The sequence below is a fragment of the Zonotrichia albicollis genome, chromosome Z (genome assembly GCF_047830755.1).
Source record: "Zonotrichia albicollis isolate bZonAlb1 chromosome Z, bZonAlb1.hap1, whole genome shotgun sequence".
NCBI classification, from domain to species: Eukaryota; Metazoa; Chordata; class Aves; order Passeriformes; family Passerellidae; genus Zonotrichia; species Zonotrichia albicollis.
Genome location: NC_133860.1, coordinates 38,669,114 through 38,684,968, shown reverse-complemented (window position 1 = coordinate 38,684,968; position 15,855 = coordinate 38,669,114). Strand labels below are relative to the sequence as shown.

At 40.7% G+C, this 15,855-nt stretch overlaps 1 protein-coding gene across 1 annotated transcript in view; it reads left to right on the top strand.

Moving 5' to 3' along the window:
• The window catches only part of THBS4 (thrombospondin 4), a 39,406-nt gene that overhangs the window by 3,951 nt on the left and 19,600 nt on the right, over positions 1–15,855 (top strand). The window contains exons 2-7 of the mRNA XM_074533545.1: positions 280–483; positions 4,513–4,760; positions 5,835–5,940; positions 11,266–11,348; positions 11,943–11,994; positions 13,326–13,498. Of these exons, the coding sequence (XP_074389646.1) occupies positions 280–483; positions 4,513–4,760; positions 5,835–5,940; positions 11,266–11,348; positions 11,943–11,994; positions 13,326–13,498 (866 nt within the window). The remainder of the gene's footprint in view (positions 1–279; positions 484–4,512; positions 4,761–5,834; positions 5,941–11,265; positions 11,349–11,942; positions 11,995–13,325; positions 13,499–15,855) is intronic.

Below are 15,855 nucleotides of genomic sequence, written 5' to 3'. Positions count from 1 at the left end.
AGAATTATAGAATATCATAGCTGCAGCTGGCAGGCACCACCTTGTCCTAACTCCCTAACATCTATGGGGACATGTTTCACTAGACCAGGTTGCTTAAGATAGCCCTTCCAGTGCCAGGGATTTGAACTTCATGATATTTACAGATGATCATCATATTGATAACTTTTTTTTTTTGGTGGGAAGAGTGTACAATCTCCAATATGTGGCTTCAAATATCATTCTTCTTTGGTCATTATTATATTTAATTTTCTGTTGAAATTTGCTTTTTTTTCCCCTCAGTTTTTGATCTTCTTCCTTATTCAAACAAGCGAGTGGTACTGAACTTCTTGCAACAAGCATTTGGGGATCCTATGCTGAATGAAGTTTACTTGCTTTCAACATTCAAATTACAGCCAAAGAGTACAGCCACTGTTTTTGGCCTATATTCATCAGCTGACAACAGCAAGTATTTTGAATTTACGGTAATGGGACGGATGAGTAAAGGTGAGTTGCTTGGAATGTGTATGGTATAACTGGTGTTGGATCCATAGTCACTGGTCTGTGACAGATGAATGTTGACAACTGTGTGATTAACCTTTGTGCTTGAGTCATTCCTGTTGCGTAGTGTCACTTTTCACATCCCCTTTCACCCCTTCATCTCCTTGATGCTGCTCTCTCCTGGCCGGGGAAAACTGACCTGACAATCAGCTGGTGTCTTCACTTTGGCTGCAGTGCTTACTCTTAGCAATGCTGAGAAAGGAGAAAAAAGACATGGAATATGGAGCATGGAGACAATTTGGTTTGGTCTTTTTTTTTTTCCTTTTTTCCCTAGGGACAGTCACTGGTTCTTATTACCCAGGAATGCGAGGGACACACGCACATGCTGCCTCATGCATATGAAAGGCAGGTTCTTGTTCCAATGACCCTGGAGGTTAGATGTGACTACGCAAGACAAATATTCCCGGCACTTACGAGATCTGTTGGGTGAAATAAAGCATTAGTCACGAGTCAAAGTAGGAACTGCAGCACTTTTGAAATAAAAATAATAGTTTTATTGATCTGTAAACCAGATCTGGGATATACTACAATTTTAAGGTTCAGCGAAAGATCATTGATTTATTGATTGATTTTTGTTGATTTATTTATTGATTTATCGTTGATTGTTGATTTATGTACATTATTGTTGCTGCATTGACTTCACTACTATAGTAATTTGCTACTGAGTAATTAGCTGAATCGAATATACTGTGAAATTCTACTGAGAAATTTCAGTTTCTGCATAGGGAAATTATTCAATATGTTGCAAAAGAAGAAAAGCATGCCTTTTCATTAAACATGGTTGGGGAATGAGTTCAATAAAACATTGGTAATTTTATCAGGTCTGCCAAAATCCTTCTGAGGTAAGGGAATAAGAACTGTGTGTGTGTAGGGAATGGGTAATACATGGTCACACAGCCTTATCAAAAGTGCCATACAATTCCCAACACTGACTTGCTTAATTGCTAAATAAATGATAAATTACACATACTCCCTCTCGCGCATGTACAACTATGTGTGCAAATGTTGTACATATATATATATATATAGGAACACATGTATATGCACTAATGTGTCAATTTACATACAAGTTTGAACATGTCGAACTGATTTTCCAAGCTGTCTGTGTGATTGCATGACAGTCTCTTAAGCCTGTTAGAGTGTTTCTGGTGGAAGGTTACATGGTTTCTTTTGGTTTTGTCCTTGGTGGGTTGGTGTTTGAGTAACATCTGTGTGACAGGACAAATGCAATAATGGCCTATGCATAGGCAGCATGAAGCAACTTGTCCTGTCAGTGACCAGTGTTGAGTAGATGGGGGACGTCTGTAACCTATTTTATGTAAAGGATTTACCATCAGGTTGATGTAAAAGATTGGCCAAAGGGAGGGAGGCTTTTTGCAGTAAGACAGTTCATTGGATTTCTTTGCCTCCTTGTTACTTTAGAGCACCTTGGTTAAGGCATATGGCAGTGAGCAAGTTGTAGGCAGTGTTTTCACACGTGATTTCTCTGAAGTGTTAGGGATCCCATATGGCTACTTCATACAGTAAGTTAAACTACATCCACGAGATTGTCATGTCAGCTGCAAGTATGGAGTGTGTGAGTTGTGTATGATCCTCTCAAGACTGAACAGCAATGCTTAAGTGATGAACCAGTGTCGGCATCTCAGCAAAATGCAGGGTCTTCATATCTGTGGTATTTCTCTGCATGTTACTTCTAGTTAGCGCCCAAATCTGATTTAGGGATCTCAAAGCAGACCTTAGTTGTAATTCAAAATGCCACATATAAGAGTTTTGTTCCCAATGGTTGCCTCATATTATGTTTTATTGTGGTATAACTGATAGTAATGTGTTTATAACACCTAAATGTTTATAAAAGCACAGGTCTGAATTACTGAGTTAACAGCTAAACTTACTGTAGACAATTGTGTCTTTCAGAGACAGATAGCAACCATGGATTTCTTATCCTTTTTTAAGTATTCTTGTATGGAGCAAACAGCAATTAGTGCATAAAAGTGTTGCTGTTAAACAATTCTGTGAAACAGCTCCTATTTTAATTAGAAAATTTGTTTCTTAAGCAGTTTACGTGACACTCTTATGAATTTCTGTAAAATATTCAGTCAGCAAACATACTGCAAGGGCTTGTATGAGTTAAATCTTGGAGGTGGAGGCTGTGATCCAAGAAAATCTCTCTTCAAAAGCCTACTCTGGTTTACCAGATGAATATTTGGCTTTGGCTGAGGAAAGAATACTTGATCTTCTTTCCAAGTCTGATTGCTCCTTGTCCTGAAACTATTCTGGCAGGGTCTGTTCTGGGCCCTGCTTCCATCTCCTCTTTCTTTCTCTAGGCTACTGTTGTGTTTGGTCACTCTGAGTGCAGGGCCCAGATCCAATTTTATATGGCCAGGCGTGTGTAATATTCACATGAATAAAATGCCTGCAATGTACTCTCTCTTGCCGTATCTTTGAGTTTGCCAAGAAATGCTGCCTTTTAGCGAGTTACTGGTGACCTCATGCACCTTTGCGGAAATCTCAGCTCTGGCAGTGCTTTGACATAGACAGTAGTGAAAACATTCCTGATATTGATCACAGCTGCTGAGGCTCTAGCACTGGTGTAGACTTCAAAGATAGAGACATACCCTGCCCCATTCATGCTGGTATAAATCTGGGGATTTTTTCATCATCAGACTGAGGAACTAAAAAAATTTTAGGGAGCATGTCCCAGTAAGTTGGGAGGTCACCAACAAACAGGTATCATAGCATCAAAGCAATTTTATTAGTAGTGGAAAGATGGGAAGGTAGTTTGTTAAATGAATAGAAATTGGATGGTTTCAGTAAGTAGCTGTTATTAGGTCCAAAGCTAGTATGAGCTTTTACCTCCACTATATCCACAATTTTTGGTTGACTTAGTGTCAGATCATTTGTGAGCTCTCGTTTGACACAACTGTAGCAGCCATGTGTGAATTTCAGACTTTAGCAAGAGCCAGCATGTAAATATTTAGATGCCTCATGTCTCTGCAGCTTGATTCCTCATGCACATAACTATTATGATCAGGAAGTAAGAGGCTGTCAGCTGGTGATCAGCAGGGTCTTTGAAGATCTGTCTGATTTTGCAGGGTAGTTATGCACTGTCCAGATGCATTCAGCTTGTTGCTTCTGCAGATATGCAGTTGGAGAGCCAGGGAGAGATTTTGTGGAGAGAACTAGCTAGCTGATCTTAGAGATCTGGCTCACAGATTCTAGCTTACTATCCAATTTCCTTAGGAAAGAGACTTTCAATATTACTCAGCAGGCATTTATTGTAAGAGTATTTGTCTGCTGTTGCGGGCTTTTTTTGATGGTGAATTTTACTTAATGAAATGAGAATTTTTGTCAGGTAGGCTTTTTAAAAGAGCTGAGAAAAGGTTTAGTCATCCCTAGGAGTGGACTATGTATTTTCTGTATTATACTTTGGTTTTACTGAGTGTTTGTTACAGAGAAGTGCAGGTTATTGGTTTGGAAACATGCTTCCTTTGATTTTTAATTATGCATTTGGATGCACTCTTAGACGGGTCCACTGTATGCAGTATGCATCACTAAAATTGATTTTCTAGTTGTACGCTTCTGCTGCATAGTATCTCTGGGTCTGTCAGATGTGTACATACCAAAGTGCTGACTGGAGGCTGCCTGCTATGCCCTGTGACTTTACCACTTGCATTTTAGCACATTATGGCCTGTAAAGTGACTTTGGTTAAGCCATTTAGGGAACCTTGGACAAAGCAGAGGAAAACTCAGCACAGGCCACAGAGTTTCACAAATGTCATGCAAGCATCCTGCTAGTGCTGCTTCGAGAGTCAATGTCCCATTTATTATTACCATTGTGTCTGCATATGGGATGCATTTGCAGAAGCGGACATGTGGAAAAATACCAGAGCAATTGCAGATTTCCACAGGATGTTCCATGATCAGCCTTGGGCAGTCTGCTACCCTCTGATAGTCCTTCTGTGTGTTTTGTCCTAGCGGTGCTGCGCTATCTGAAGAGTGATGGAAGGCTGAATTCCGTGATCTTTAGCAACATCCAGCTGGCTGATGGGAAACCCCATGCTGTCATCTTGTGGCTGAGTGGTCTGCAGCAGGGAGTGAGCACTATAGAGCTGTATCTGGACTGCCTGCAAGTAGGTGCCATTGAGGACTTGCCAAAACCATTTTCAGCACTGTCTCAGAAGGTGGTGGCAGCTGAGTTGCGCACTCTCCAAGAGAAGCCACAGGTGAGCATGGAAACTGGGAACAGGCTGAGGACTTAGAGGGATCACCACTGAACCTCTGGATCACTGAATTCAAACCTCAGTCCTCACAGCAGCCAAGCTCTCTACAGTAATACTTTAATATTAAGTTGTGGAATAAATGTAAATAGAAACTCCTATGGAGCAGGCGAAATCTTAGCTCACATGAACCCTATAATATTTATGCTATTTGTTTTAGACATAATTTTTAGCTTTTTAAATAAAATTTTGAAAACCTACTGCCTCCTTCACTTCAATCTAGCTGTTTTTTGGGGAGTAGACTTTTTGTAAGGACTCGGCTAGTGCAGTAAGAACAGTTTTTCAATGGCTTTTTACAGCTATCCTGTGTGAACAAAGCTTGTCTGTGTAAGTGGCTTTCCTCTTCATGATATGCCAAAAGACTAAAAAAGACAAAAGCAGGGAGGACTCTTTTGGTGCCAGAGGGAAACCTTCATCTGACTGCAATAGCATTTCTTCCTCTGTCTGCCAAGCAGGAGTTGATAAAGCTTCCTGTCATCTCCCTATCAGCAGTCTGAGATAAACAGAGTCTTCCACAGCATCTTCCATCATCATTAATCAAAAATACTTATTAGAAGGTACAAAGGCATTCTGCCCCCAAGGTTTCCCACTTACTTTGTTTCATTACAGGCTTGAAAGTGAGCCTGTTTTTATGGAGAATGACTGATGTGCCCATATTCCTGACATGAATATGTGTACCTGTTTGAGAGGAGAGGAAAAAACCACAGCTTTGGATGCACTTAAAACAAAATCATATGCCACAGAAATATGGGAGCTTCTAGTATGTGAGATTTTATTAATTAGAACAGTAAAAAAAGTTTGAAATAAAACCACAGCTATATGAAAATATGCAAGGCAAAGACTAGACATTTTATACAGTTCAAATGGTAATGGGCGGTCCTGAAGGGAATGGTGTAGGACCCATGCATGCATAGGAAATGGACTCCCTCTCTTAAAAAAATAAATTTACTTTGTCTGATATTTCATATTCTTCCCATTGTTGTACCAGAATTGTGAGCTCTGTTTTTCTTGTGAGCCCAGGATACACTAGATGAGCTAAAGCTGGTAACTGGAGGAACCCTTGCTGAAGTGGGCAACCTGCAAGATTGTTTTCTTCAACAGATTGAGCCTGTACCTCAGTACACTGGTAAGGCCGCAACTGGGAGTTAAAATTATTCTTAATGATACCAGTGCAAGGAAACTAATGTGATGAATACTGAAAATGTGAAAAAGCCTATAGTCAAGTAATAACAATTATTTGACTAAATTATAGCTATGACAATTTCCTGTAAATGTTTTAGAAATAGCTCTGTTTGGAGATAAAATTCTTGCTGGTGATAAAACAATGATCTGTTGTTTTAGTGAAAGACAAGTCTGTAATGATTAAAAGAGGTTTTTTAGCCTAATTTGGAAGACAGATTTTTGTGATGATGATCTACTTGTGTCAGCTTAATAATATTTTAAGTACTCAAATTACAAACAATTGCAGCTGGGAAGTAGCTCTAAATGGGGTACATTGCTACAGGTTGTGTGAAAGGAAGATCAATGGAGTAGCAAGACCTACCCACGTACTTATCCACACTCTCAGTGTCAATCTCTTGTTGAGCACTGGACTGTCATCCAGAGGGGAGGAGCAAGGTGTGAAGAAGCTTGCAGGAGACTAAAGAAAACATTTGTGCCATGGCTGCAGAGCCTGTATGTCTATGTGGGGAAAAAGAAAAACCATTGCACAGTAGCCACTAGTCCTGCCACAATTTAGCCAAGGCTTTTGTCACCTGCTGAAGGGCCTCAGAGGCCTCTTGCAATCCCCTGTGTTAGGTGAGGGTGCTTCCCGACCTCTAGACACAGAAAACCTGTGCTAGACTATCCCATCTGTAGTCGTTCTAGTTCCGTTCATCTGCCTTTCTGCTCTGAGGGAGAAGAAGGGGTTCACACTGTGCATGGAATATGTTAATATATGACAACCATAGGAAGGAAATTCAGTTCAAGGTTTGAAACAGGATTAATGGTATGTTTTCTCTTGTAACCTTTCCTGTCCCCCTGCCAAGCCCAACCCTGCAGCACTGATAGTTTTGATAAGAACGGAGACAAAATGCAGAAATTTTGTGAGAGCATCCCGGGTATGCCACATGAATGTAGGCACCATTGCAGTGGTAACAAAATCTGGTCTACCTTTTATCTATGTAAATCCTTAGTTCCAGATACTTCTATTTCCATGCTTCCTAACTTAGATACACTTAGATAAAAAATTAATTTTATTCTCCAGGCTCTCTCTTTTTCACTAGACCAACAGGCATTCGAACTTGAAACAGAATGGTAATTCAGTGTTTCCTTCTGCAAAAACTGTCAGCTCTCCCACGGCAGGTTTCCAAATGACAAACTTGCAGCTTTCTCATTTTTATCTTTTTCTCACTAATCAATAATGCAAATGGTAATATACAGACAGACTATCTTTCTGTGGCTGCCTCCACTTGGCTTAGACTCTCAAATTCAGTTGCTTTTAACTTTCAAATGGAATTAGTGTCAATAATAACAATAATAATAATAACCCAACTACTCACATAAATACATCCAAAGTCTACATAGTCTAATCCACCAGAAGAAAAGGTGGATGTTCCAACAGCAATTTTAACTTGTGTGCCTTGAACTTTGTTTATGCATCATGATGCCTTTCTATGGCAATGGTATATCAGATAATGTCAATTGTGCCTGCTTCCATGAAAAGCTGGAATGCAACTGTTCAGCTGTATAGGGGGGTAAGACCTAATGTCTTGGTAAAAATCTGTGCTTTCATATTAATTGGAAAATCCTCAGGAGTGCTTTGGACTTTAAAAACTGTACATGGCTTTGACTGTGTGCCTGGTTTTTGCTCATTGCTTTCACAGAAGCATTACCTCCATGTTCAGTCTGTGAGGCTGAGACACCTAAGCAGTGGGATGAGATTATGATGATCAGACACAGGCTGAAGATGTATATTTGGGTTTTTGTGTTTGAGTAGGAAATTAGAATGCAAGGTGCACTGGCTTTGGTAGATGAGATTAGTACACTGCATGTGATCATCGTCACAAGATCATTGTGGTCCTAAGGGATCTTAGGAGGTTGTATAGCTCATGTAGGGTACCTGAACCTGACAAAGTATTAAAAAATAAAAAGCTATATTGCACTGGACCAAAAATTCTTTAAACAAGTTGCTGTTAGAGACAGTATGTCAATATAGACCCACGGGCAAGAGAATAATGGAAGGGAGAGTGTGGCTTTCTCTGAATGCTTCACTGTTCTCCAGTTCATGGTATTCAGAGCTCTTGACTCAGTGGTGATGTCTTTGTGCTTTGTATTCAATATATGTTTTTGTCCATGAATCTGCCCAGTCAATTTTAAATGCATTGTCAAGAAATTTATCACATATCTGAGGAATATTTCCTTCTGTTTACTTGGAACCTGCCTCTTCTTAATTCCACGTAAAACTTGTACATACAGCTTCTTTGGTGAAAGATTTTAGGCTGTTCAGAAACGTTTTTTATTGTTAGCCATCATCTATTCTATAGTCCTGGTTTGCTCTCTGGTCAAGAAACCACAATCTTCCAGAGCTCAAGAAACTGGACAATGTTCTCATGCACATGGTGTGATTCTTGGGACTGTCCCATACGGGCCAGGATTTGACTCGATAATCCTGACGAGTCCCTCCCAACTCAGGCTGTTCCATGATTCTATGGGTGTCATTCTCTTAGAATGACAATTCAGGATTTGAATGACACAGACAGGAGCAAATGTGTTACTTGAGCCAGGGAGCTGTTGTTCCTAAAGAGAGGAAGAAGCAATAGCTGTGAGGTGTTTCACTGTGGCTATTGTTTGTGCATGTCTGGGCCAGTTGGCTGTGGAACAAAGCTGGATCTATACTGCAACATCCTGGCAAGAGAAAGATGGGGACTTCAGTTCCCAGTTGGTCAGTAATACTTCAGAGCAGTCTCTGAACTTAGTTATTACTGTGAAATCCGCTCTGTTAATCATATTGTTAGTGATTCAAGAACATGGAGCTATGGAGTAGCTGAACTGGGGAGTTGCCTTATAAGGTGTTAGGGGTATGGATGAGAGAGGCTACATGGAAGGGCTAGATAACTGTATAGCTTCATGCTGGTACCTTTTGCTTACCTGCTTTCTCCTGGATCCACTGTATTGTGGACTGACAGTTCCTTAAAAGCCTCTCTGAGTACTTATCCCTAAGCATTGGTTATTCTGCTGCAAGTGGGGCCCGCTGTTGGAATTACTTTTAATGAAAGGAAAAAACCCAAAACCAGGTGTATTCAGCTGTTTCTGCTCTGTCTAAATTTGCACACAGGGCATGTAGTTCATGGCAGTTTACCCGCTGAGTCCACCTTAATGTTCAGCAGTCTGCAAAACTTAACTACAGAATAGGTCTGGTTTTGATTTAGATGCTAGCCAAAAGACACCATTTGACTCTTGAGAATTTTTTGCAGGTTTCAACCAATAATGCCTAAATTAGCTTTTGTTTTAAAAATAAAACAAGAACAGACCCCAGTATCTGGCCTGACAGCCTGTGCCTGGTTCTACTATGGGATTCTGAAATACCCATGATATTATGTCCTGCTGTTGTCACCCAAATAAAAATATGGCAAGGTTAGGACTAGAACAGAAGCAGGCTCTGGAACAGGTGATTCCTGACTTCAAACTTGTTCAGTGTTTGGATGAGAAAATACAAGGTGAAGAAAACCCAGTGTGTGAGGATTTGGATGGTTCCCATTAGAATGTTTGGAAACAGTTAGACATGCTTTGAAGTACAAAACAATGAGGTAAACATTAAGGCATGCATTTTTCATATAAGCTTTCAGTACTCACAAAAATAACATATGAATAAACCTCCCTGAAGCTATCAGGCATAATATCAAAATATCCTGCCTGCCTAGACTGTGGAAAAGCATATATTTGTGAAGTTTGTTTTTAGACACAGTCTTAGAGAAGTAAACAAATATCTTCTTCTTGAGAGGTACAAATTCATAAGTAAGCTGCAAAGAGAAGCAACTACAAGCTACTGTGCTTTCTGCTTCTTCTCTGTCACTGTCTGAGAACCAGCGTTTCATTTAAGATCTTAAAATCTCCTGTGAAGATCTTGGGTTTGATATGGTCCTTCCCTATGCCTCATTACAGATGTAACTTTTGGTTTTTGTTTTAGAGGTCTTTAATTGGTTACTTGGTGTTGAAGGCTGACTTCTGGTGTGAGTTCACAGTGTGTTGAGTAGATGTTTTGTGAGTCCATACAAAGTCTGCACCTGTCTGAAGCAAATGCAGCCATGAAACTTGTGCAGTGTGACGAGCTGCCTTTGAAAAGAAAAGCCAAGTGACTGTTGCAGTTACTAAAAACACTGTTTTGTCAGAGCAGGCACTGTTGATGTGTTCTCAGAGCTTCACAGTGAGCTTGCTCAGAAAGCTGGGTAACTTCACTTTGAAAAATATGTATGAATCAGTAACGGTTACAACTGTGCTATGCCAGCAGGACCAGGGAAGTAATCAACCCCCCATACTCAGGATTGGTGAGGCTGTGCCTCAAATCCTGTGTTCAGTTTTGGGCCCCTCACTTTAAATATGAGATTGGTGTGCTGGAGTGTGTCCAGTGAAGGGCAACAAAACTGGTGAAAGGAGCAGAAAATGTGTCGTATGAGGAACAGCCGAGGCAGCTGGGTTTGTTCAGTCTCAATAAGAGGAGGCTCAGGGGGACTTCATTGCTTTCTGCAACCACCTGAGAGGAGGGTATAGCTAGGTGGGTGCCAGTCTCTTCTGCCATGCCTGCAGTAGGAGGACATCAGGAAATGGCCTTAAACTGAGGCAGGGGAGATTCAGCTTAGATATTAGAAATAGTTTTTCATTATTAGGGTTGTCAGGCATGCCAGGGAGGTGGTGGAATTACCTGGAGGTGTTCAGATGCTGGCTGTATCTGGTGCTAAGCTGATGGTTTAGTGGTTTTGGGGTCACAGTGGTAGTGTTGGGTAGATGGTTAGACTGCGTGATCTTAAAGGTGTCTTCCAACACTGGTGAGTCTATGGCTCTGATTCTATGACAGGGAATACATTTACTCAGGGTGTCTTCCCATTGCATGCACACATGCTTCATGGCCTCACCTTGCCCTCCTGCCCTAAATAGGTTATCACAAATACCCAGTCCTGAAATCCTGAGATTTTCACTCAGGGTTGCTGGTCTCAGGCCTTGGGAGGAACCACTAGCACTGGTGGCCTTAGTTGCCCAGGAGAGCCCTAACACTGAAGTAATGGTAGAAGAAAATTTGAGGTAAATACTATGTTTGATCAGGTAAATACTCTGATGATTTCTACAGGGCTTCCATAACAGTAGTGTCTGCCATCTATGGCTCTTCATGGCGTTTCTATCTTATATCTCCGAAATTACCATGACAAATGAACAAAAGTTATGTTGTGCACACTTTTTCATTGCTGTTTCCCTGCAGGTGATTTTAATAGACAGCTGATGGGTCAAATGATGCAGATGAACCAACTACTGGGAGATGTGAAAGACCTTCTTAGACAACAGGTAATGTATAGAGGCTTTGGTGGGAAATATTCCAGTTTTGCTCCTTTGATAGAGTCAGCACAGACTTCAGCATATGGTAAGCAGTAAACTCCTGTGTGGAGTTATTGCCCTGAAGACATGCCACAATCCAGAAGAAATAACCATATAGGTCCTGGTACCCTCTGCTTGCAAGGGAGGATCATTGAATGTGGGGGTGTATGGGGCTTGCTTATTCAGATCCAGGAAGTTTAGTGTCTGGTGAGGAAGTAGAGTAGCCATCCTCGCCCACTATTGTGAGTGTGTTGCATGGAGTGAAATTGCATTTGTTTCACTTGCTGGTGGGCGACAGAACTGAAATTGCTGGTGGCACATTCCTTTGGTCAAACAAGGACCTTTGGACCTATGATGAAGGCTGAGCCTAAGGACATCCATTGTCCGTATCCTTAATTTTATGGAGTACAAACTGCATCTCATTTAAGACTAATTAATTACCTGCGTTGCATGGTTTGAGTGGCATCTTGGGGACTAATAGTTCCTCTCTCAGCCAGGTACAAACTGGAACTATCTGTACCTAAGTAAGTAAGTATCTGTACATTGATTTTCTATATTCTCAAGGTCAAAGAAACAACTTTTCTGAGAAACACCATAGCTGAGTGCCAAGCATGTGGTGAGTATTCCTGTTATTGCTGATAATCTAGAAGATATTAGAGTTGTTTTAAAACTAGTATTGATCACATTAGCTTTATGTGGTTTCTAAAAAGTACTTTTTAAAAAATACTGTGTCCAAAGTTCTGTGTGTATTTGTATTTGGACACAAATTTAAAATAGATTTTCATTAGAGAAAAAACTTCCACAGACCCAACAATCACCTATTGGGGGATAAAATGCCACTAAACCAAGCAGTGCCACTCAGGCTGTACTGTCAGTTCTCACTCTGACACAAAGCTGTGCCACATGTTCCAGTGGAGGGAGGCACTGTCTCCCAGCTATCTCATGCACAGTCTTAGTAGAAGAACAAGGGAGAAGGCATATTCTGCTCTGGCTGGCATTATGAGTCTGAGGAAGATCCTTTGCAGTCCACCTGAAGTTTGTCTGATTCTGAGTAATCAGTCACTGGTTAACAGCAGTAAGACCCAAAAGGTGGTCTTCAGCTTTTCTCTAAATGAAAAAGTGCATACTTTCTAAATGCTACTGTGTGGCCCTCCTGCATCACACACAACTGGCAATCAGTACAGAAGAGCAGTCAGTATAAAGACCAATACACTCCCTTACTGTGTGAGATGAAAGGTCTTAAACTCATCAGGCTTTTTAGTTGATTTATTCTCCCAGTCTGTCAGCCTCATCAAAACTCAAGTTAAGCTCTAGGCAGGGTAACCTTTATATGTAAGTGCCAAAGGAAAAGTCAAATTCCTACATGCACTTGTACCAAGGTTCTGTATCTGTCAGGGTCTCAGAAGGACCTGTCTTTGGCTAGTATCTGTGCACCTAAGCCTGTGTACTTGCATAGTCCTGCTGTGTTTGTGGGCTGCCTGCTGCTCCTTCTTTATTCTTATTTGTAGACTGTCAGAGATACTGTTGTGAATCCAGAACAGTGCTTTTTTTACAGAGTTGTGGTGTTACCAGTTTAGCCAGAGAAATGCTCTGTATTTGTACCTTATACTTGAGTCCCTTGATCTGAGGTCACAGGCTTTCAGAGTTGCCTGCCCTGGCCAGCAGCAGGTCTGTTTTAGGACAGACCTAGAAGGAGGACTCCCATATGTATCCAGGAGAAGCACATAAACCTAGAGGAATAGCCTCAATTTCCCCTTGCTGGGGACACAGTAAGTTCCTGAGCCATTCCTAGGATGGAGCCTTTCAGCCACGGCACAGCTGTTGGCAGCAGCAGCACAGTGCAGGGGCATGAAGTGTCTTGGGAATTTCTTCAGAATGCTTGCCAGCTGAGAGTCCTGATGAACATTTCTTTCAACCACTGAAACTGTTGTTCTCTCTGCATTAAAGGTTTAGGCACTGTGAGTTTTCCAACTCAGCTTCCTAGGCGCAGTAAACCGAAATGTGAAGTTAATTCCTGCTTCAGGGGAGTGAGGTGCATGGAAACAGCAGAGGGATTTCAGTGTGGGCCCTGCCCTGAAGGACTCACGGGAAATGGAGTTACGTGCTCAGATATTGATGAGGTAAAATAGCTACTTTCACTGAATCAAAAAAAAAAGAAAAGCTGAAAAGCAACTGTTTCATACATATCAATGGGTTGCTAATACGTTCTGTCTTCAGCATTTACTGACTGCTTGCGCAGTGAATATTAATTCATTCTGATTTGATTTTATATCCCTGTTTTGCTGTTTCTTCAACTTTATGGAGGTTATGTGTGTGAAAACTTGAACCACTCTGGTGAGTTGAGAAGTCACTTAAAGAAGCTTAATGTTTGGGAAAAAACCCAGAATCTAAACCCAACCAAAACACACTTTTGACATTGTCATTTGTGTTTCACAAGAAGATGCTATAGCTTCTGTTATAGGCTGCAGAAGCACTTTTTTTTTTTTTAATATGGGCTTTGTTTCTTTAAATTTTTGTGCTTCTGAAGCAGCCTTGAAGACCAAAGTCTTCTCTTCAACCCAGACTGGAGTCATGTTTGCATCCTTACCTTAGAAGTCTGTGAAAGAAGATAAACAATCATTGTCATTGTTCCTTTTGCTTCTTTGTATTTGTTGAAATCTGATCATGTTGATTTAAATCTACTTCTTTTCTTGTGCTATATGTTAGAAATTTGGAGCTTGTTTGTACTGAGGACCAAATTAATAAATCTACAGTATCTTAATTAAAGAAAACCTGTGTTAATTGGAATGTGACACTTACTCAGAACAGAAACAACAAAACGACTTACAGGTTCACTGCATTTTTTTCTGTGGAATGATTTTCACCATTACTCTTTAGTCTTTTCTGTGAAAAAGAACCTGGATGTAGTAGACCAAGGAACCAGCAGAATTAGGTCATAACTGTGGATAACAGTTCTACCAGTGTACCTGTTTAATAATGTAAGACAGCAAAAGCAATTCCATATTTCTCCTTTGTAGCCAACAGGAAATGTGCTTTAACTGCTCTTTTGATTTACTCCCTCCTGTAGACCATCAGGAGAGGATTTGATGTACCTCACACCTGTCTGCAAAAAGCCCTGGGGAGAGAAATTGAGTTGAGGGTGGCAGTTTCCTGAGGCATTGGCAATGTCTCTTGTTTTGCCTTATGTGGCATGAACTGTGTCTGCTGCGACAGAAGGCACAGAAAATGGAGGTGAAGCTCTGAAATGTGAATGCAAGTGATGGATCCAAGACAGCTGTGGTACATATTTCATGCTACAGACAGCCATGGTGTGAGACTCAAGCCAGCCTAGGTGGAGCCTGCCAGTATGGATGGGTTTCACCTCCTGAGCTATTTTCAGACTGAGGCAAAGCATGACAATAATCTCCTCCCTGCCATTTTCAGGAGCAACTCTACCCATTACAGCAGTGGTGGAAAAAGAAACAGAGACTGGTTTATGATGGCTTGATATTATAATGGTTGTCTGTTACCAGTCAGGCTCTGATCACTGGAGATTCATGTACCTTCATCTTCCTGCCACCATTCCACGTGACAGACGACCTGCTTTCACATTAGAAACAGCAAGGAATTTTTGTCAAAATCATATCATAAAATCTTGCTTATTATGAGATCTTTATTTGGACACTGCCACTAAAATGCCACCTTGTCAAGAGCAGTTTTGTTCACCAGGAAATACCTACTTAATCAGCTGGATTTTTACTTAGAGTTTCAGGGAAAAATAAAAAAGCAATAAATATCAATCATTTTGAATTGTCTTATGAGAGGGATGTGTCATGGTACTTGTTTTCCTGAGTTAGCCGATATGCAGGAAAGTTTGTTTGTTTGGTTGGTTGGTTTTGTTTTTTCTTTAAATTTATTTAAAGCATTTTATGAACGAGCTATTTCTGTACTTCCTGATAATAGGCATTTAAAAAGAAAGTATTGTGCAAGTTCTGGCAAAGACAAATATGGAAGTTCCCTAAGATCTGCCATCATCTTCCCTGTCGGTGTCAATTTCTCTGTAGCACCGTCCCTAATTCATTACCATTTTGAAGACATTGCTTTGGTATTCTGGTGCCCATTATCTTGGGAGCTGCAGCTCTGCTCTCTGTGCTGTGTAATTTGGGTGCCCTCTGCTGCCTACAACAAAGAATCCACAGCAAAATAAGGAGACACAAAATGTCTGTCCTCGGTTTGCCATTTTCCTCATATTACTGACTGATGTACTATTAACAAATCTTTCTGTCAAACACACTTTGATATTAAACATGTCTTTTCTTGCTTCCATGTGTGTGTGTGTTTGGTTACAAGTTGTAGGTCTCTTGTAGGTGTGTATTGTCTGGTTTGGTCTCCCTCCATCTTGCATAAATTTTTCTGTTAGTGATGGAGAGGAGTTAAAAAAGGCATTTTTTAAAACTTTTTAGTATTCTTTTGTGATGTTACTCATTCATTGTTGTCT